Consider the following 22,510-nt stretch of genomic DNA (forward strand, 5'->3'; position numbering starts at 1 on the left):
CGCAATGCAGGACGGAGGGTTTAATCCCACCGGGAAATGAAAGGGTTAACTGTAAATGGATGTCTGGATGGAGGAGTTGGAGCCTGTAGCCTGTAGAGAGTTTCTGCAGCAGCTGTAAAGGCGCCTGTCTCTATATGAGGAGGGCACGGGCGCTTATTGGTCTGTCTTTTGGAGGCTCGGCACAACTATGACACGACTCACTTTTTTGTGTGTGTGTGTGTGTGTGTGTGTGTGTGTGTGTGTGTGGAAAACCGCATGTTACTGGATGTTTTTGGCCCATACAAGGTATTTCAATAGGTAAAAAAAGTACTGGGTGGGCAATAATCAATCAGAATCAATAAACCAATAAATCGAGTCATTTTGAGCCAGAAATCAAACACAAGGTAGGAGCTGCAATTTTTACCAACTGCAAAAGTGCATTTTATGGGAGGCTCACAAATATGACACACCTCACTGTTGCAGATTTGATCTTTTCTAGCACAGGTCAGCAAGAGTTGCTGTAACTTAGCCTACCTCTCTGTGTGTGTGTGTGTGTTAGAGTGTCTGTGTCTGTCTGTGTTTGTGTATGTGTGTGTGTGTGTGTGTGTGTGTGTGTGTGTGTGTGCGCGCATGTGTGTGTGTGCAATATGGTATTGTGACATAAGTATCGTGATATAGTATCGTGACATAAGTATCACAATAATATGATATTTTGACATAATTATCGTAATATGGTATCGTGACATAAGTATCGCAATAATATGGTATTGTGACATAAGCATCGTGATATGGTATTGTGACAAAACTATCATGATGATATGGTATTGTGACAAGTATCATGATGATATGGTATCGTGACATAAGTATCATGATGATATGGTATCGTGACATAAGTATCGTGATGATATTGTATCGTGAGGTCTCTGCTGATCCCGCCCCTAGTAGTTTGTCATACCTTTACTCCAATAAGTCCTTACACACTTGAGGATTGTCAGTTTTCATTCGATTTTATTGATTCTGTGTAAACTCTCTGCAAAATCTTTACATGCAAAGTTATTTGCAAACATACATGTTTTCCCAGTGCATGCACTATCTATGTACAAATACAGAGATAAAGCGAGAAACATTCACTGAACTGGCAGAATCAAGTAGAAGACAGCCATGGGTTTAGCTTTTCTTTTCTTTTTTTTCAAACTATTGAGTATTTGTTATGTTAACCATCATCTGTAGCTGATGTAGCACAACATAGACAGTGTGTGATGCTACCACTGGGTGTTTGAATCCCTGCTTGTCACCGGGGGGAGGGGGGGGAAGAGAAGGCAGCAGCTCTGCAGAGTAAACAAGACACTAAAGATATTTGAATGTACAGAAAGATTCATCTCAATATCTGCTACTGAGAGTCGGATCTCAAAGTCTTTTGATGATGTGCTCAGTCGATTATCAGCAGAACCCAAACGGAATCTGCAGAACTTTTTTTTAACAGTTTTCAGCTGTGATCCAGAATGAAAATCTGCTGAATTTAGCGAACTGTTTTTCCCAACAAGTCCTCCAAAACCATACAACGATATCGGTTATTTGTTCCCCTCTAATCCGACCCACGGGTGAGTTGCCCCTCCTCATATCTAAACCAGAGAAGGTAACGCTCCCAGTTTTAAACACATCGTTAACGTCGTGAAACGGTCCCAGTTTGGCTAGGTTTAGACACCAAAACTACTGAGTTAAGTTGATGAAAAGATGGAGGTTTGGGTTCAAATCAGACGTGACTTCACTTCCTGAAGGTGACCATGTGACGCAGAACGTAACGTAGCTCCGTTTGTTCCCTAAAGTTAACAAAACTCTCTGGGTTAAAGTCCCCCCCATCCCCTCCAACCTGCCTCCTTGCCAGAACCAAACTATGGCCACGCCAAGACCTGCCCTTCAGTAGCATTCACACACTACTATTGGCCAGGCGTCCATGCTTACATGTACAGGTCCTGTCCCCTGTCCAATTGGCTATCCTAACCTTAACCACTCGAGGTCAATGCCTAACCCAAACCAATCGAGCTGCTTTTGAAGCGCGGGTCTTGGCGTGGCCAAAGTAAGAAAAGAAATATGGCTACCAGGACATGTGGCGCTCTTATACTTCCTCACCTTACTTGCTGCTTTGCTCCTGTCAGAACTACTATGGCCACTAGAGGGCGCCGCTACTAGAAACATAAATATAGGTCAGAATCAGGCTTGAACAAACGACCTATGGGAGCGTTTCTTTCCGGGAGGGAGGACAATCTGTTTTTTCTGCTTGAGGTGGACATGTTCACATTATGAGTTTCATTTTTTAAATTTGTTTAAAACCTTTAAATGCAGATTCCGTCTGGCCCTGATTATCAGCCGGTTCCTGTGGATGCTATCAGACCAGTTTATTAAGATTACACCAGAGTCATGCAGAAAATGGCCTCTTTTATATAAAGTATTAACAGGAATGTAATGGGGAAGAAGTGTAAACATTGATGGAATTACATTCTTACAAAGTTTGTATATATATATATATATATATATATATATATATATATATATATATATATATATATATATCTTGAACCACAAGACATTTCATGCATAGGACTTTTTGTTTCGTCTCGGTTTTGACGTTGCAATAACTTGCAAACAGCTGTATAAATCGAAGTCATTCCACTTTTGTGAGGTGTGCTTTCATTGGTTTGCTGTGATCAGTGAACAACACACGTTGAAGCGTTGAATGATCGGGGCGTGGCAGAGGAGGCCAACGGGCCCTGCTTTGTGCCAAAGGTGCGTTCGGGGTAAAAAGCAGACGGCCCCAGGCATGCCAGACTCACGAACACAGTGCATGCAGGTAAAGCTGCACATTTTTATGACCTAACCTCTTCCACTTTCTCTCCCTGGCATTTCTTTAAGGCTGATTTATGGTTAGACGTAGCCTCTACGCAAGAGCTTAAGGCGTAGCTTATGTAAGCAGCCATACGCAGTTGTGAGGATTTATACTTCTGCGCTGGTGTGTCTGCGTCGTTCTTGCGTACCTCTTTAAGAAAATAGCAGAGCCGGTATATGTGTATGTAGGGATACAGCCAAGGCTTTACATTGACACCTGCCAGCGATGTAGTCTAGTTTTTGGTAGTGAGTATACTTTTTGTTTTTTACAGAAATCACACCTTGCCAAGTCGCTCTCCTCTAGTTCTTGGGATGCTGAGGTCATCAGGACTGATACCTGTGCTGCTGCACCTTTCCACAGATCTATAGTCGATGACTTGGCTTTGTTAATCCTTGCTGTAGAGAGCTCAAGCATAACTATGTCCAGAAAATACTCCAACCACTGTTTTATACAAAGCGAGTGGGGAGGGGGGAACCAGCGTTGAGCTATCATTTTCTTGGTTGCAGTTGAACAGAACAGGTGTAATCAGTGAGTATACTTTGATTTCTCCCTCCCAGCTTCTTACTCGCCGATCCCAGAACGATGCGTCCCAGAGCACAGACGCCCCATGAGTATTTTGTAGCGCTACCGCATATAGCATCAGTCTCATCTGGTTAATTTCCCAAAGTTTGTGTAACGTTAAGGTCTGCTGCAGTGTCAGTCGAAGCGGCAGTATAGCTTCAGGGGCAGGCTTACCAAAACACTGACAGAGTGTAGTTTGAGCTCACTTTCGTTTTATATTTCGTTTTATTATATATATTTAGTGGTGTTAGAGAGCAGTCCCCACCCGCCCTCCCCCCAAATGCGCTTTGAGTGTCTATGATAAAGCGCTATATAAATGTAATAAATAATAATAATAATAATATCTCATATAGTCTATAGTGATCCACATTAGTTAATTTCATATTTGCACAGAGAATGACCGCCAACAACTGTGTTGTTGTTCCTAAGTGACTCACAAAAGTGAAAGAGCAGCGCTTGTGTGCAGTACAACAAAAATATGGTGTTCTTTAAAAATTAAATCATGTAAACCTATTCTGGTACAACCTTAAAATACAATTATGAACTTGAAAATGAGCAGAATATGGGCGCTTTAAAGCCCTGGATACAGCTACGGCCAGAAGTTATGCAACATCCGACAAAATGTGATATATATAATATAATATAATTTGAATTCTGTCACCCAGGAAATGTTTGTTCATGTGGAGGGTGTTATTTCATATCACAATCGTTTTCCTAAACTTAACTATCATCTCCGTATTTGTACCCCTTCTAGGGTTGGGGGGACGTTTGGATTTTTACAATTCCGATGCCGAACTGGTACTAAACGGATTCTTAAAAAACTGAAAAATGACATCAAAGAAAGGCTTTTACGTCTGTTTTTATGTCCACTCATTCACTGTGCAATTAATTAATTAATTAATTAATTAATTAATAATCTGCTCATATACATAACTGGACACTCTTAACTGCTCTTAACTGCTAATTTATGCTAAATGTCATTTATTCACTGTATAATAACACAATGCCATACACAGTCTACTATATATTTATCTTTACTTATCTATAGTTTACTGTTTTTACTGTTTATTTACTTTTTGTTTACTTCCTATATTTAGCTAAAAGTTTATTCTTATTCTTATACTGTATTTTCTATACTGTATTTTTATACCTCTTTATTTTCTAAAGTGTTTTGTAAGCTGAAATCTGCTGCTGGAAATCCAATTTCCTTGTGGGAGTCATCCCAAAAGGATCAATAAAGAGAAGTCTAAGTCTAAGTTTTGGTGAGCCCAGAGGGAAACTATGGCATTTTAAAAGTAGCCTACATTTACAGTAGCTAGCTAACGGTAGACTACAGAGAAAGGGTGATATTTTTACATCCGTTTTGGTGAGCCTAGAGGGGAAAATTTGGCATTTTAAAAGTAGCCTACATTTACGGTAGCTAGCTAATGGTAGACTACAGAGAGTGTGATATTTTTACGTCCGTTTTGTACATTACGTAGGTATATGTACCTACGGCGTAGATTCAACGCAGAACCATAAATCAGGCTTTAGGGAGACGTGGCCGTGTGCGTTCAGTGTAAACACTACAGTAGAAAACCTCTAAGGCGTCAGAGCGAACCACGAGCTTCAGAAGAGTACAGGCAGCATATAATCCTAAAAAATTAACCGAAAAAGAAATGATAATTTTAGCTCACGTCTCAGTTTCTCTAATCACACAGTTAATACTTCCCACAAATCTTAGCTCACAGCTTGAATAAACATACAATAAACCTCCTACTACTCTAATTTTTTTAAATCACAAATTAACAGCAACTGATGGACCGATTCATTTAGCTCATGGTCCACTGACTTATGAATTACCTGTACATCAGATGTCTATCCTAACCTGAGCAATGTGTCAGTATGTAAACATTTCTTCATGGAAATATACAACGTGTTCAGCGGGCACAGGTGAAATATTTGAAGGCGCAGCTGTGTGTTTTCTCATGTCTGTGGCTTGGCATGCGGATACAGTTCAAAGTGTTACACTACAGCGTGATGTAATCACACGAGAAACCGAAAATAATACCCTGACAATCTAATCTTAATCGAGGCTTGTGAGGACTTGGAGTAATGCTTTTTGACCCCAGATGCGATAACATATTGCTATTCTAGTTCTGTGCCAGTGCAAAATCTTTTTTTTTTTTTCCCTTTAGGCGAGATGGTCCTTGTGCAGCTGTGCGTTAGTTAACATTAGTGAAATCTCCAATCCATTAATGCCATGATTTGTCCCAGGGGCAGATTAAAAAAGGTAATTTTGTCTTGTGTTTTCAACCTGGACCCTGTTTGTTCATGCACTGACGTCTAAGTGACTGATGTGAACAAACATCTTTGAAGTTAGTCCGGTATTGTCAGCTGTGAACAGGGCTGTAATGTAACCCTACAGGACAGATGTTCAGAGTCAGTCTGCGTCCAAAAGTTCTGTTATTGCCGCTGACAGACTCAGATTATTATTCTAAGTGTCTGACAACATTATGGATAGGATCCCTACAGAGAGAGAGACCTTTTAGTTAAAGAGTAAGATCCTTTCAGTTTAACATGAAACAGCCCCGAAATCACCATCATTTCGGGGCTGTTTCATGTTAAACACTTAGAATAATAATCTGAGTCTGTCAGCGCACAGGACAGAGATTGACACAATTGCACATTAACGTTACAGCACAGCTTGTTTCTCTTCGGTCCAATTTAATGCTGGACCAATTTAAAAAAAGTGTTGTTCCCATCAGTCCCTTAGACACAAAAACATGATAAAACCGGGTTCAGATTGGAAAGAAAATGACGTTACCCTTTAAGTGTCAGCACAGGCAGAGACATTGTATGATAAGGGGACAGGAAAGAAGAGTATACATCCGGGGAAGGGAGGCGAGTAAGCCTGTGCGATGGTCAGGTAGTGAAAGAATAGAGAACATAATGAAAAGGGGAAAGAAAAGTGCAATGCAAACCAAGTGGGGAGGTTTTAGCTCATGCTGTATGTGTGCAGTGCGAGTGGTTAATCACTAGTGACGTGATTCCCGCTATACAAGGTGTGCCAGCGCTCAATCCTCTTGTCCTTGTTCTTCAGACACTCGTACCAGTGCTTCAGCCTCTCTCCCTTGGCAGTGATGCCCAGCTGACAGCCACCTGTCGGGGAGGAAGTGAGGTAAGAAAAGGTAGGTCATAACTGTACTTTTTAGGCTACATCTACGATACTACATTTCATTTTTTCAGGTTGTTTTAACCAAGATTATGCTGCAAGATGTGTTTTTTCAACTACATTTAAGTTCCCTGTCATAGACTAACAGTATTATAACAATCAGTATCAGTATCAGTAAAAATATCCAGTTTATTCCTGTTAATTCCCATTAAGTCCCATTAATTCCACTGGAAAGTTTTAGAAAATTCCCGTATTTTTACAACTCTAGATGTAGCCCTAATTTAATCAAAGCAATGATACTACTCAAATACTCACCGATGTAGTCGTTGGACTTCCCAATATCGTAATCCCACACAGAGATATCTAAAACCTTCTTGGCCAGTTCGCTGTGTTTGATTTCATATCCGAATTCCTGAAAAGATCAAGACATTAAAACGTCATTTTAAAAAGCAACTTTCCAACAGTTTTCATACTTGAGTTGCAAAGAATATACACACAATGACTCGATAATAATTGAACCCTTGTGCTGTCGACCTTTAACTTCTTGTCTTACCAGGTCAAAATTAACTTTTTTTGGCATTTTTCCAGACATTTTTGTTGCTATTTTTGATGATTTTGTCACTTGTTTCAATGCTTTCTTTTATTCATGGTCTATAAACCTAATTTAAATTACATTATACCTAATTTTTGAGTTAAATAAAGCAGAAATTATGAATTATTTTGACTAATAGCTAAGATCAAAGGATGTTGACTGAATCACACTCACTGGTTTATGTCAAAATTTTGTCAGGACATTTAAAAACATTTTTCAAATGCTGTGAAATTCAATAAAAACACCCAGAATTCAGTGGAAATAATCATTAATTTTACCTGCGAAGAATGTTGCATGGCTTCCATACAACATGCATGCATCCAAGTTATTTTTTGGGCAATTTAGTTGTAAGAAACCCATATTTCTGATATAAAAAAAACTTAGAAAATGGGTAATATTTGCCCCAAGGACAACACAAGGGTTAAGGACAAGCTTGTTTTCATTAACTGCAGCGCTTCACCTTGAGCTCCCGTACAAACCTCGTTAAACTCTGGGTTTAAAGTCCTCTTCTTGATCTGTGTTTTGCACTTGGCCTTTTTCCCCATGTCAGGTTTCAGACATCTGGAAATGTAACAGAATTTAATTCAATGCCATTTCTGGAATCACATATTTACAATCTAAAAGGGGGGGTCAGCCCTATGTTCCCACAGTCCTATGTTCCCACAGCCCTATGTTCCCACAGCCCTATGTTCCCACGGCCCTATGTTCCCACGGCCCTATGGTCCCACGGCCCTATGTTACTACAGCCCTATGGTCCCACAGCCCAATGGTCCCACAGCCCAATGGTCCCACAGCCCTATTTTCCCATAGCCCTATGGTCCCACGGCCCTATGTTACTACAGCCCAATGGTCCCACAGCCCTATGGTCCCACAGCCCTATGGTCCCACACCCCTATGGTCCCACAGCCTTATGGTCCCATAGCCCTATGTTCCCACAGCCCAACGGTCCCACAGCCCTATTTTCCCATAGCCTTATGGTCCCACGGCCCTATGTTACTACAGCCCAATGGTCCCACAGCCCTATGGTCCCACAGCCTTATGGTCCCACAGCCCTATGGTCCCATAGCCCTATGTTCCCACAGCCCAACGGTCCCACAGCCCTATTTTCCCATAGCCCAATGGTCCCACAGCCCTATGGTCCCACAGCCCTATGGTCCCACAGCCCTATGGTCCCACAGCCCTATGTTACTACAGCCCAATAGTCCCACAGCCCTATGTTCCCACAGCCCTATGTTCCCATAGCCCTATGTTCCCACCGCCCTATGGTCCAACAGCCCAATGGTCCCACAGCCCTATGTTCCCACAGCCCAATGGTCCCACAGCCCTATGTTCCCACAGCCCAATGGTCCCACAGCCCTATGTTACCTATGCTCCCACAGGCCTATGTTCCCACATTTCTAAGATTTTTCTTAAAATTAGGCCCTATGTTAGGGTTAGGGTTACATTCCATCTGTAGTCCATTGCTACTGGATAATAGGTTGCATTTATTTATGCATTTATGCATTTATGCATGCTCTTGAGGGGAAATCACTGGAATTGTGGGGTCTTTGTAAATTACAGAGTGGTCTAGACCCACTCTATGTGTAAAGTGTCCCGAGATAACTCCTGTCATGATTTGATACTATAAATAAAATTGAATTGCACTATTCTGATAACCGATTTGAGTGTTTTAATAACACAAATAATGACTCGACTGAAAAAAGATTAAAAAAGACAAGTGGCGTGTATGTTTACGCAAAGTCATGTCATCACGTTGTCATCCCGGTTTACCTACATTTTGACATATGGGTCGGAGTAGCCGTTCGCGTCCATGGCAGCCAGGTGAACGCAGCGCACTACGCCCACCAGGAGACGGTTCTGCTGGGTGCTGTACATCAGGGAGATCAGGATGCGACCACGCTCCTCTACCTCGCCGCTGTCTTTCCCCGGCTAAGACAGAGCAGTAGGGGGAAGAAATAGATCAGTAGGGGTTCATGGAAAGATCTGCGAGAACCTCCTGATTCTGGAGCACACGTGTCAAACTCAAGGCCCGCAGGCCAAATCCGGCCCCTCGCAGCTATAGATTCGGCCCGTTTATCAATTTGGGTTCACAATAAGTGAAAGTGTTTTTTTAAAACTGCAATTACCTGACGTTCAAAGCCGAATTTGTCAGATTTTTCGACTCTGAGTCTCAGAAATTCCCCCAGAAGCAGCAGGGAGAGTTTTCATATTCAGGCTGAGAAACTGGTTGTTGTTAAAGAAAAGAAATGTAATCATTGTTTTTGCTTGATTTGCTAAATTCTCCCCGAGGGCTAAGGGAACTCTTTTGGTAACTTTTGTAGGGCTTCATGTCAACAAAAAATGCGACAAAAAGCGTACAAAAATGTCGGAAAAAGCAACAAATTTAAAAAAAGGTGACAAATGTCTGAGAAAGCCACAAAAAAGTCGGAACAAAAACAACAGAAAATGAGGAAAAAAGCTACCAAAATGTTTTAAAATAATGTAATCATTGTTTTGCTTGATTTGCTAAACTCTACGATGGCTAAGGAACTCTTTTGATGACTTTTGTAGGGCTTCATGTCAACAAAAATTGTGACAAAAAGCGTACAAAAATGTCAGGAAAAGCAACAGATTTACAAAAAGCGTACAAAAATGTCTGAGAAAGCCACAAAAAAGTCGGAACAAAAACAACAAAAAAATGAGGAAAAAAGCTACCAAAATGTTAAAAAAAAATGTAATCATTGTTTTTGCTTGATTTGCTAAATTCTACGATGGCTAAGGAACTCTTTTGATGACTTTTGTAGGGCTTCATGTCAACCAAAATTGTGACAAAAAGCGTACAAAAATGTCGGAAAAAGCAACAGATTTACAAAAAGGTGACAAATGTCTGAGAAAGCCACAAAATTGTCGGAACAAAAACAACAGAAAATGAGGAAAAAAGCTACCAAAATGTTTAAAAAAAATGAAAAAAGCAGGTCAGTAAACTCTCCATGTCTGGCCCTTAGTGGGATTCTCTTTTTCCAGTGTGGCCTTCTGGGAAAATGAGTTTGACCCTCCTGTTGTGGAGGAATCGGTCACGTTCAGACATGCTCGGAAAATAACAAGCCTTGCCTCATCTTCGTAGAGAGAGATGCCTCTGGCTCCGCCCGCGGTAGCAGTTCTCTTCGTCTGCGAGGGAGAGAAGGGACGAGAGTACAGCAGATTAATATGAGCAGCGCTGGAATGTAACTAAGTACATTTACTCCAGTATACTGTACTGCAGTCTAAATGTTGAAGTACTCGTACTTTACTTGAATCTTTTTACTTTTCATGCCACTTTCTACTTCTACTCCGCTACATTTCAGAGAGAAATATTGGACGTTTTACTCCACTACATTCATCTGTTACAGCTTTAGTTACTAGTTACTTTAGTTACTTCACTACATTCATCTGTTCCAGCTTTAGTTACTAGTTACTTTAGTTACTTCACTACATTCATCTGTTCCAGCTTTAGTTACTAGTTACTTTAGTTACTCCTCTACATTCATCTGTTACAGCTTTAGTTACTAGTTACTTTAGTTACTCCGCTACATTCATCTGTTACAGCTTTAGTTACTAGTTACTTTAGTTACTCCGCTACATTCATCTGTTCCAGCTTTAGTTACTAGTTACTTTAGTTACTTCACTACATTCATCTGTTCCAGCTTTAGTTACTAGTTACTTTAGTTACTCCTCTACATTCATCTGTTACAGCTTTAGTTACTAGTTACTTTAGTTACTCCGCTACATTCATCTGTTACAGCTTTAGTTACTAGTTACTTTAGTTACTCCGCTACATTCATCTGTTACAGCTTTAGTTACTAGTTACTTTAGTTACTTCACTACATTCATCTGTTCCAGCTTTAGTTACTAGTTACTTTAGTTACTTCACTACATTCATCTGTTCCAGCTTTAGTTACTAGTTACTTTAGTTACTCCTCTACATTCATCTGTTACAGCTTTAGTTACTAGTTACTTTAGTTACTCCGCTACATTCATCTGTTACAGCTTTAGTTACTAGTTACTTTAGTTACTAGTTACTTTACACATTAAGATTACTGCACAGAAAACACATGCAGTTTATAAAATCTGATGTTTGATTCTAAAGTAAACTGCGTGTGTAAAGTGTGTGTGTTTGTGTGTGTTTTGGATCCTTTAATACTTTAACTACATTTTCCTGATGATACTTACAGACTCATTGTGGGACTGGTTCTAGTGGCTGTAATTCTGCACCAAGGCTGAATTTTGGGAAAGAGACTTCAGATACAGTATTAGGGGACCACTAAGGTCTATATAAAAGAGACTTCAGATACAGTATTAGGGGACCCCTAAGGCCTATATAAAAGAGACTTCAGATACAGTATTAGGGGACCACTAAGGTCTATATAAAAGAGACTTCAGATACAGTATTAGGGGACCACTAAGGTCTATATAAAAGAGACTTCAGATACAGTATTAGGGGACCACTAAGGTCTATATAAAAGAGACTTCAGATACAGTATTAGGGGACCACTAAGGTCTATATAAAAGAGACTTCAGATACAGTATTAGGGGACCACTAAGGTCTATATAAAAGAGACTTCAGATACAGTATTAGGGGACCACTAAGGTCTATATAAAAGAGACTTCAGATACAGTATTAGGGGACCACTAAGGTCTATATAAAAGCATCCAAAGAGGGGACCTTTAATGTGTTTACTGTGTTCATGGACTGAGGATGGGAGGAGGATTTGGCAGAATCTGAACCAGTGGATTCTGTATTCGGCCGAACCCCAAAAATCTGGATTCAGTGCATTCCTAATTATAACAGTGTGGTATTAGCACTTTTACTGAAGTAAAGGATCTGAATACTTCTTCCAGCGCAGAATAAGCAATTCATAAAACGAGAACACAAAGCATGGCTTGAATGCGATCGAGTTTGACTCACAGGGACGACTCTCTCGAGACACACGTTGAAGTTCTTCTTCTGGTTCATCTTCAGTTTCTTCAGCGCCACTCGGGTTTCCCCGATAAACTCATTATGCCCAAACTTGTCTTCATCACAGACAGACAGCCTGTAAATCAAGAAGAGAGTCAAATAAATCACATACAGCTTCACAGAGTCAAGTGAGGGCTCGACTGACGCTGTCTGAGGTGTGGTATCCACCTGAGGGTCTTACGCTGCATGTCGTCATCTGTCAGGCCGTGGTAGGTGAGCGTCTCGTTCCACGCGGGGTTGCGGGTGTTTCTCAGGGTCTTTGTGCGCAGTTTGTTAGACTGTTAGAAACAGGTTAGATCGGGACAAAGACATATTTTAATTCTCCACTACATCACAGTGATTAAAAGGTCCCACATCAGGCTCATTTTCAGGTTCTTACTTGTACATATAGGCGTAGATTTCAGGGGGGAAATGCAGGGATATGTCCCTCTCAATATTTAGAAGAGGTAGACTTGTCCCCCTCTCAAAAAATATGAAAGACAACCCACTCCCCAAAAGAGGTAAAAAAAAAATAACCCTTCAAGGGGCTCAAAACATGTACGGAAAACAAGAATTGTGTTTACTTGTGCTACAATTGAAGCATAATTAATAATGATAATAATAATAATGTATATAGTATTTCCCTTAAAGGGATACGCCACCGTTTGTTGAAATAGTTCTTATCCCGGTCTCCCCTGGCTGTAGATAGGTGGGCCAACGCATTTTTTTGTCTCAGTGCAAGTAATTAGTTTGGTTTTTTTTGGCATTTGTTGGCTCACTTTTACTCACAACATGCTAACGGGCAACATAGGATTCCATTCACTACGCTAAGCTAACTAGCGGTGGCGCTGCCGGTGTTGCACCGGACTAAAACGATCTACAGCTAGGGGAGACCCCACCTATCTACAGCTAGAAGAGACCCCACCTATCTACAGCTAGGAGAGACCCCACCTATCTACAGCTAGGAGAGACCCCACCTATCTACAGCTAGAGGAGACCCCACCTATCTACAGCTAGGGGAGACCCCACCTATCTACAGCTAGAGGAGACCCCACCTATCTACAGCTAGAGGAGACCCCACCTATCTACAGCTAGGGGAGACCCCACCTATCTACAGCTAGGGGAGAGACCCCACCTATCTACAACTAGAGGAGACCCCACCTATCTACAGCTAGAGGAGACCCCACCTATCTACAGCTAGAGGAGAGACCCCACCTATCTACAACTAGAGGAGACCCCACCTATCTACAGCTAGAGGAGACCCCACCTATCTACAGCTAGAGGAGACCCCACCTATCTACAGCTAGAGGAGAGACCCCACCTATCTACAACTACAGGATACCCCACCTATCTACAGCTACAGGATACCCCACCTATCTACAGCTAGGGGAGACCCCACCTATCTACAGCTAGAGGAGACCCCACCTATCTACAACTAGAGGAGACCCCACCTATCTACAGCTAGAGGAGACCCCACCTATCTACAGCTAGAGGAGAGACCCCACCTATCTACAACTAGAGGAGACCCCACCTATCTACAGCTAGGGGAGACCCCACCTATTTACAGCTAGGGGAGACCGTGATAAGCCCTATATCAACAAACGATGGCGTATCCCTTTAATGTAAATAAAGACTTTTGTACCATAAATTGTTGCAGAAAAATGACCCATAATGCAGGAAATGAACGTTTTATCGGTGGTGACTGTTCATAATGTGTTAGCTAGCTAGCGGTTAGCCGAATTAGCCGTTAGCTAAACTAACGTTAGCTTGCCTGTGGATTCCAAAATGCATATTTCCCCTTAAAGTGAGAAATCACAACAGCTGGTCAGTCTGACATCATGCTGCCTGAGCTCATTACTATTCATGAGCTCGCCCAGTTGGGCTGGGTAAAGGATGCTGACAGCCAGGCTCTCATTGGCTAGCTGTTAGCCAATCAAGCAAGTCAAGCTGCTTAGCTAATTCCGAGTACTTACTTTTTCAATATCATTTATATTATGGTTAATTACTTTTCCTGTTTTTTATTTACATATTTTTCAATCTAATTTCACGTCAATTACTTACATACATTACAATATTTTTCGCACTATGGCCACCTCACTTTACTTTACTTTTCTTTACAATACTTTTTATATAATGCCACTTTACATTCTTTCAGTACTTTTTGTACATTGTCTGTTGTTTGCCTGTTGTTTGTTTGTTTGGTTGTTCGTTGGTTTGTTTTTTATTGTGGAAAAACTGCTGCTGTAATAAGTGAATTTCCCCATTGTGCGATGAATAAAGTATTATCTAATCTAATTGAATATTAATGAGAACTGGCACAAATCGAGCCGAGTCTTCCTGCAGGCTTTCTATACCACGCTAGAATGACTTGAAACAAGGTAACCAAGGTTACAGAGTCCATGGTAGACCTTCACACATTACCACAAAGTCAGGAAATATGTGTCGCAGGGCACCTTTAAATCATGCTGTGATCAATAACGTATGTATTGCACAATGCACGAATGCACAACTTTAAACTTCAACGTTGAAGAGAGAGCCGACAAGTAGTTATGAATGATCTGCTGCTTCCCGTTGAATGTATTAGTCTTTTTGTATTGTTTTTGTCTGTATTTTCTTGTTGAGTTTGATTGTGTTATAATGTATGCATCTACAGTTGAGTTTGTGTTCTGTACCATCTTATGTGTTTGTATCTTCATGTGCAATGTCTCAATATCTATTACTTGACATCATCTCCATGTGGGTGTTAGGTTGTTGTCAATTCACACCACAAGGTGTCAGGCTTGAGCTAGCAGAAGAAGCCTGTCAGCAGTCTAAAATCACCACCCTTTCCTTTTCTTTCCTTTCCTTTCCTTTTTTTACTTGGCAAGATATTAGGGTAATACATTTTTTAAAGGAAGTAAAAGCTGAATGTAGGAAAGGTGCGTCTTTTACCTTACTCGCCCCAGGCAGCAGATGAAGTTTGATATAAGGATCTGCCAGTCCGTTTGAGTCCATGGGCTTCAGTCCCTGAGGAGAAATGCAGCACCGTGTCCATTACATCGGCATGAACGGCGGAGAGCAATTAAGCCAAAGTGCCTTTCAGGAGTCTTTTAACATAAACCACTTGATTGTAATTGTCCCACAGTGTGAGCGAACGAGGAGTGGTACCTTTGCTTTGAGGATGCTACAGTGGAGGCTGTTGCTTTCCTGTTCGTAGAGCAGACTGAACTCCAGAGAGCCCAGGGTGGCTGAAAGAGACCCAGACCAGTCGTTACGTTAGACTACAGAGTAGAAACACAGGGAAATATTTTCTTGTAATGTTACAACATATAAACTGGAGCCTATTTTCCTAAGTCTAAGTGACTGATGTGAACAAAAATCTATGAAGTTGGTCCAGTATTGAGCGAGAACGCTGTAACCGACAGCTGTGAACCGAGCTGTAATGTAATGCTACATGACAAATGTTCAGAGTCAGTTCCCGTCCACTAAAAGTTCTGTTTTTGCCGCTAACAGGCTCAGATTATTACTCTAAGTGTGTGACAACATTATGGAAAGGATCCCTACAGAGATAGACCTTTATATTAAAGAGTAAGATCCTTTTAGTTTAACCAAGAAACAGCCCCCAAATCACCATCACCAAACTCCACCAGAATCCATGTAAATAATCAGGACTTTTAGCGTGTATAGAGCCAGCATATCTCCACCAGACTCCACGTAAATAATCAGGACTTTTAGTGTGTATAGAGTCAGCATATCTCCACCAGACTCCATGTAAATAATCAGGACTTTTAGCGTATATAGAGCCAGCATATTGCCACCAGATTCCATGTAAATAATCCGTAATTGTATCATCGTAAAACACACTTCATTCAAAGTGGACGGAAACTAAATAAAAAAATAAAAAGCCGTCTTGGTTCATCTTTCCACTGTTCCAACAATCACCACTCTAGTTTGGTTGAAATAAACCCTTAATTCACCCATTTACATGTGGAGATATGCTGGCTCTATACACGCTAAAAGTCCTGATTATTAACATGGAGTCTGGTGGAGTTTGGTGATGGTGATTTCGGGGCTGTTTCATGTTAAACTAAAAGGATCTTACTCTTTAACAAAAAGGTCTCTCTCTGTAGGGATCCTTTCCATAATCTTGTCAGACTCTTAGAATAATAACATTACAGCTTGTTTATAATAATAATAATAATAATAATAATAATCGGAGTCCGTCAGCGGCAAAAAACAGAAATGTTGGCGGACGAAAGTGAAGGTGCACGATTGCCCATTTGAGCTACATTGCAGCCTGGTTCCCAGCTGCTAGTTACAGCGTTCTCGCTCAATACTGAACAAATTTAAAAGAGTTTATTTCACTTAGACACCAATGCATGTGGAAATAGCATCCAGGTAGAACAAAATAAACCAAAATTACCCTTTAATTTGACCCTAATGTACGGGTTGACATGGGTGATTTCCTTCAAATCATTTAAGTTAAAAAGAAAATGGGGTGTTTCTTTTTTTAAATAAAAGCAAAACACGTAGTCAATGACAATTTGGAAGCATCTCTGTTCCCCTCTAGCCTGGTGAGACCGTCCTGATCTGGCGAGCTCCAGTTTTCCACTCGCAGATCAGTTTGGCATCTTGAGATAGAGAAAATTTGGAGGTGTTCGCCAAACGACCGGACCAATCAGCATTGGTTTTGAGGCGGGTTTAGATTTTCAGACAGCGGTAGCCCTAATTCTGTTAGCCGCTCGCTAATGCTGTTTCCTCTTGGATCCTTCTTTTGGAATATGGAGCGGGAACCTGAAATGGGGTCTTTTATTCCTAAATTCTCGTTACACAAACGGCAAATCTCCTTTACCGACATGTTGCTAGCTTGCTGAGCTGCTTGCAGCTAGCTGCACTGTTTGGTTGATTTGGCTTGTCTATCACCAACTATAGGTGGTGATAGACGGATGGTTTATCCAATCAGCTATCCAGGATTTTCGCCCCTTCCCAAAAGTTCTCCAACGGTAAGTTCCCAGATGGATATGCCGAGCAAATGCAAAGCGATCCATCTGGTCGGAGTCAGGTTAGTTCCCCTCAGGGCCCCTTAGACATACTGGGCTGATGCTTGTTTTCTCTCTTCTAGTCTGCTGGTAATAATTCATCATTCAATCTATAAATTGCACCAACAGTCCTCGCTGAAACTGAAAGTCTATCGAGCTGGGTCGAAAATGACAAATGATAAGCGTCGTATGTTATCGAAGCAGGGTAATCAATAAGCGAGTGAACAAAAGCAGAGGAAGACATGAATCAATAAGTCAATACTGATGCATCAACTAGAGTTTTTTTTTATATCCTTCACACCCCATTTTAATGATGATAACGGTGCCGTGGTATTTGTGTCCCGCGCCTGTGGCATCACACGGCCTTCATTCTCTCGCTGGGGGATTGGGTGTTAATTTATTTTATTGAGGTCCAGGAATATGGAGCTATCTGTGCAAATAGTTTGAGATTCAACGGGGCCAACAGGGTTTAGATTCCCCTCGTGTTTGATCCAATCCCCTGTGTGTGTTGGGAGGGAGAAAACTGCAGAAATAGCTACAGTACGTGTCTGTTCTCTACGGAGATGTGCTGGCGGGAACAGTTTTATCCCGCGATGCCGACTGGTTTCAGACACTCAGCCGGTAGTCTTGCATTGCCAGACCTTCCTCCACTTTGTGGTCCCCTAATACTGTATCTGAAGTCTCTTTTATATAGACCTTAGTGGTCCCCTAATACTGTATCTGAAGTCTCTTTTATATAGGCCTTAGTGGTCCCCTAATACTGTATCTGAAGTCTCTTTTATATAGACCTTAGTGGTCCCCTAATACTGTATCTGAAGTCTCTTTTATATAGACCTTAGTTGTCCCCTAATACTGTATCTGAAGTCTCTTTTATATAGACCTTAGTGGTCCTCTAATACTGTATCTGAAGTCTCTTTTATATAGACCTTAGTGGTCCCCTAATACTGTATCTGAAGTCTCTTTTATATAGACCTTAGTGGTCCCCTAATACTGTATCTGAAGTCTCTTTTATATAGACCTTAGTGGTCCCCTAATACTGTATCTGAAGTCTTTTATATAGGCCTTAGTGGTCCCCTAATACTGTATCTGAAGTCTCTTTTATATAGACCTTAGTGGTCCCCTAATACTGTATCTGAAGTCTCTTTTATATAGACCTTAGTGGTCCTCTAATACTGTATCTGAAGTCTCTTTTATATAGACCTTAGTGGTCCCCTAATACTGTATCTGAAGTCTTTTATATAGGCCTTAGTGGTCCCCTAATACTGTATCTGAAGTCTCTTTTATATAGACCTTAGTTGTCCCCTAATACTGTATCTGAAGTCTCTTTCCCGAAATTCAGCCTTGGTGCAGAATTACAGCCACTAGAGCCATTCCCACGATGAGCTTTCCTCAGGATGTGCCATTTCTGTGTCTGTAGCTATTGAGGAGGAGAGAGGGGGGAGGGGGGGTGTGGTCTTGACCAACTGCCACTTTGCTCGTTTGAAAGCCATGATGTCTCTCTCTCTCTCTCTCATGGGTGGGCCTAATTCTCTGGGCATGCAAAGCAGAGAAAGGGGAGGTAACCTTTCTCCTTATGACCTCATAAGGAGAAGATTCCTGATTGGTCCATCTGAGCTTTCATTTTCTCATAGTCAGAGCAGGATACCCAGGGCTCGGTTTACACCTATCACCATTTCTAGCCACTGGGGGACGATAAGCAGGCTGGGGGAACTCATATTAATGTTAAAAAAACCTCATAAAGTGACATTTTCATGCCATGGGACCTTTGCTTTTTTCGATACAAATTTTATAAAACTAAAAGAAATTATGGCACTAATCTTTTTTAGTATTTCTTTTCCAGCTCCGACTATGTGACTAGTCTGTGTAACGGAGACTGTCTCTGTAACGTTAGACAGCCAATCACAGACATTGTCATATCTGAATGACGTCAGAATGATGAGGCAGTTTTTGATATTCGATATTCGATACTTTAGAGGCAATTCGGTCGGTGCCTAAAAAGTATTGAATTGGGTCCCCAGCCCTAGTGGAAGGAAGGTCTGGCTAGTCCACACAGCATTCTGGGATGGTAGAAAAAAGTGCTCTGGTTTATTGGCATGTCTCTAAACCACTGGTTCTCAAACTTTTTTCCATAATGTTTTAAGCCATGTACCCCCTGACCAACGATAGATTTACCAAACAACAGCCATGTAACTGAAAAACATTTAAATGCTGATGAAAAAAGGCAACAAAAACTTTTAAACATGTAAAAACTTGGAAAAAGTCGGTAGAAAGAAGGAAGTAAGGCAAGAATAGGTGGAAAATAGTATCAAAAACTTAGAAAACAGCGACAAAAAAAGTGACGGACTTCTAAAAAAAAAAAACACACCTTGGAAGAAGGAAGACAAACTTGGTGACAAAGTGACAAAAATCTTGAAAAAGGTGGAATTTTTCTTTTTAAAAGCGACAAAAACTTCAACAAACTTGGCGAAAAAAGAAGACAGTAGAAAAAAGGAAGGAAGGAAGAAAGAAAAAGGAAGGCAAGAACAGGTAGAAAATAGTGACAAAAACTTTAAAAAAAAAGCACTCACGTACCCCCTGCAGTCCTCCAAAGTACCCCTTGGAGTACACGTACCCCCATTTGAGAAACACTGCTTTAAACCAATCACAATCGTCGTGGACTGCGCTAAGCGCCGGACGGAGCCACGGTGCCTCTACAAAATAGCCTCTGGAAGGAACTTGTTTTGGTGGAACATTCAAAAGTAGCTTTAGTCGCTAACGTTTCGCTTACTAAATTAACTTAGCTAATTTTTGGAACTGTGAACTTAGTTCAAAATTTTGCAATTGAAGTATGAACTATGAACTGGACTTTGTTCATTTTAAAATTTGTGAACTGAACTTTGAGCTAGTTCATGTAGAAAAGTGAACTTTACCAACACTGACCATAGCTGCTACGTGAGGAGGCAGGTTGGGATGGTGCATGGGTTGATGTCCCAAAATCTACCTGATCATTAGATAAAATATTGATGAGCTATTGCTGCTTGTTACAAGTTTTTGTCTTAATCTCTGTTTGGAGATCTTTGTGTCTTTGGAACATCACGTTGGTGATGAATCGCAGCCCAGAAAAGTTGCGTTATATAAGAGAAAAATTAACTAATGACACTTGATCATTTTGTTCCCCAACGGCTACGCTAGGCAACGAAACTCCTCCAAAGAAAATGTGTGTGGGCAGTCTCTCTCTTTTTATTTTTTTTATTTTACCCAGAACCTTATTTTCTGAGTGTCTTCCTTTGAGACTTCAGTGTTATTTGATTTATTTTATATCATCGGCCCTGCTTTGATGGGTAACTTCCCACGTTTTTGCATCTTAGTGACAAAATTGCTCCTGTATTGAGCGAGATTCAGTCCACTAAAAGTTGACAGACTCAGATTATTGAAAGTGTGTGACAACATTATGGAAAGGATCCCTACAGAGATAAAGCTTTTAGTTAAAGAGTAAGATCCTTTTAGTTTAACATGAAACATCCCCGAAATCACCATCACCAAACTCCACCAGACTCCATGTAAATAATCAGGACTTTTATCGTCGTAAAACACACTTCGTTCTAAGCGGACAGAAACTAAATAAAATTACCAAAAGCCGTCTTGGTTCATCTTTCCACTGTTCCAACAATCACCACTCTGGTTTGGTTGAAATAAACCCTTAATTCACCCATTTACATGTGGAGATATGCTGGCTCTATACCCGCTAAAAGTCCTGATTATTTACATGGAGTCTGGTGGAAATATGCTAGCTCTATACACGCTAAAAGTCCTGATTATTTACATGGAGTCTGGTGGAGATATGCTGGCTCTATACACGCTAAAAGTCCTGATTATTTACATAGAGTCTGGTGGAGTTTGGTGATGGTGATTTCATGTTAAACTAAAAGGATCTTACTCTTTAACTAAAAGGTCTATCTCTGTAGGGATCCTTTCCATAATGTTTTCAGACACTTAGAATAATAACATTACATTGCGTTCTTGCATTATACTGGACCAACATCAAAGATAGCTGTTTCCATCAGTCACTAAGACACAAAAACATGAGAAAACAGGGTAAGTAACCCTTTTAATCTACACACATCAGCCACCTTACTCCCTGGAAGAGAGAGCAGATGTTGTACTCACTGGCTTCATCGGAGTCGTAGTCGTTGGTCTCCTCCTCCTCCTCAGCCGGGGGAGGTTGCTGTCGGGCGGGGGGAGGAGCGCTGTAGGCAACGGGCTGTTTCCGCTCCTCTCTGGCTGCTACGAGAGGCGCTCTCTGCTCCGGAGGAACCGCACCAGAGGAGTACGATGCTCCATCTCCTGCCACTGATTCAGCAAGCACATTCAATCATCTGAGACTGCACAACACCACAATAGGAACGCAACATATTTCATTCCTATGAGAGTCTCTCACTGACACATTAAAGGCATAAATGTGTCAAACTCAAGGGCCGTGGGCCAAATGCGGCCCCTTGCAGTTTTAGATCCGGCCCGTATATCAATTTGGGTTCCTAGTTTCCTAGTGTTTTTTTAAAACTGCAATTACCTGACATTCAAAGCAGAATTTGGGCAGATTTGCCGACTCTGAGACTCAGAAATTCCCCCAGAAGCAGCAGAGAGAGTTTTCATATTCAGGCTGAGAAACTGGTTGTTGTTAAAAAAACTGTAATCATTGTTTTGCTAAATTCTCCGATGGCTAAGGAACTCTTTTGATGACTTTTGTAAGGCTTCGTATCAGCAAAAATGCGACAAAAAGCGTACAAAAATGTCGGAAAAAGCAACAAATTTATAAAAAAGGTGACAAAGCCTGAGAAAGCCACAAAAAAGTCAGAACAAAAACAACAAAAATAAGGAAAAAAAAGCTACCAAAATGTTAAAAAAAATAAAGTGACATGCAGTAACAAAGTCTGGCCTTCGGTGGGATTCTCTTTTTCCAGTGTGGCCCTCTGGGAAAATGAGTTTGACACCCTTGCATTAAGGCTACATTAACATTGCATGAGTGAGAATGTGCTGTTCTCTCACCCTGCTGGGCGGCAGCCGGCTGAGGTCTGGAGCTCTGGACGGGCACCATCTTCTTCATCACCACGGGGCTGCCCGGCGCCACCTCTTCAGGGCCCGCCCCGCCAGTCGCTATGCGTGCAACTGATGGTTTAGGGGCCACAGGCGGGTAACCGGTGCGGCCCTGCGGCTCGGGTCCTAAAAGTACATATGAATAACATAATACAGTAAACACAAAGACACACACATAGAGCTCAACAGTGTGGTTCATTTTCTCCTTTATTTTGATTAATTACATCCACAACCAGGATGGCCTGCGCCTGTAAGGGCAAACTCATAGCAGATCTCCAGACACCAATAGGTGACA

General features: G+C 41.2%; 1 protein-coding gene across 1 annotated transcript in view; it reads right to left on the reverse strand.

Annotated features, from left to right (window-relative positions):
• Positions 1 to 6,056: 6,056 nt before the first annotated feature.
• LOC114556301 (rabphilin-3A) overlaps positions 6,057 to 22,510 on the reverse strand; it is a 32,586-nt gene continuing 16,132 nt past the window's right edge. Inside the window, exons 6-16 of the mRNA XM_028579208.1 lie at positions 22,168 to 22,341; positions 21,289 to 21,471; positions 15,272 to 15,351; positions 15,056 to 15,130; positions 12,314 to 12,423; positions 12,095 to 12,221; positions 10,261 to 10,317; positions 8,945 to 9,099; positions 7,650 to 7,731; positions 6,894 to 6,990; positions 6,057 to 6,565 (exon numbers count right to left, since the gene is read on the reverse strand). Of these exons, the coding sequence (XP_028435009.1) occupies positions 6,435 to 6,565; positions 6,894 to 6,990; positions 7,650 to 7,731; positions 8,945 to 9,099; positions 10,261 to 10,317; positions 12,095 to 12,221; positions 12,314 to 12,423; positions 15,056 to 15,130; positions 15,272 to 15,351; positions 21,289 to 21,471; positions 22,168 to 22,341 (1,271 nt within the window). The 3' untranslated portion in view covers positions 6,057 to 6,434. The remainder of the gene's footprint in view (positions 6,566 to 6,893; positions 6,991 to 7,649; positions 7,732 to 8,944; positions 9,100 to 10,260; positions 10,318 to 12,094; positions 12,222 to 12,313; positions 12,424 to 15,055; positions 15,131 to 15,271; positions 15,352 to 21,288; positions 21,472 to 22,167; positions 22,342 to 22,510) is intronic.

Source organism: Perca flavescens, chromosome 5 (genome assembly GCF_004354835.1).
Source record: "Perca flavescens isolate YP-PL-M2 chromosome 5, PFLA_1.0, whole genome shotgun sequence".
NCBI lineage: Eukaryota > Metazoa > Chordata > Actinopteri > Perciformes > Percidae > Perca > Perca flavescens.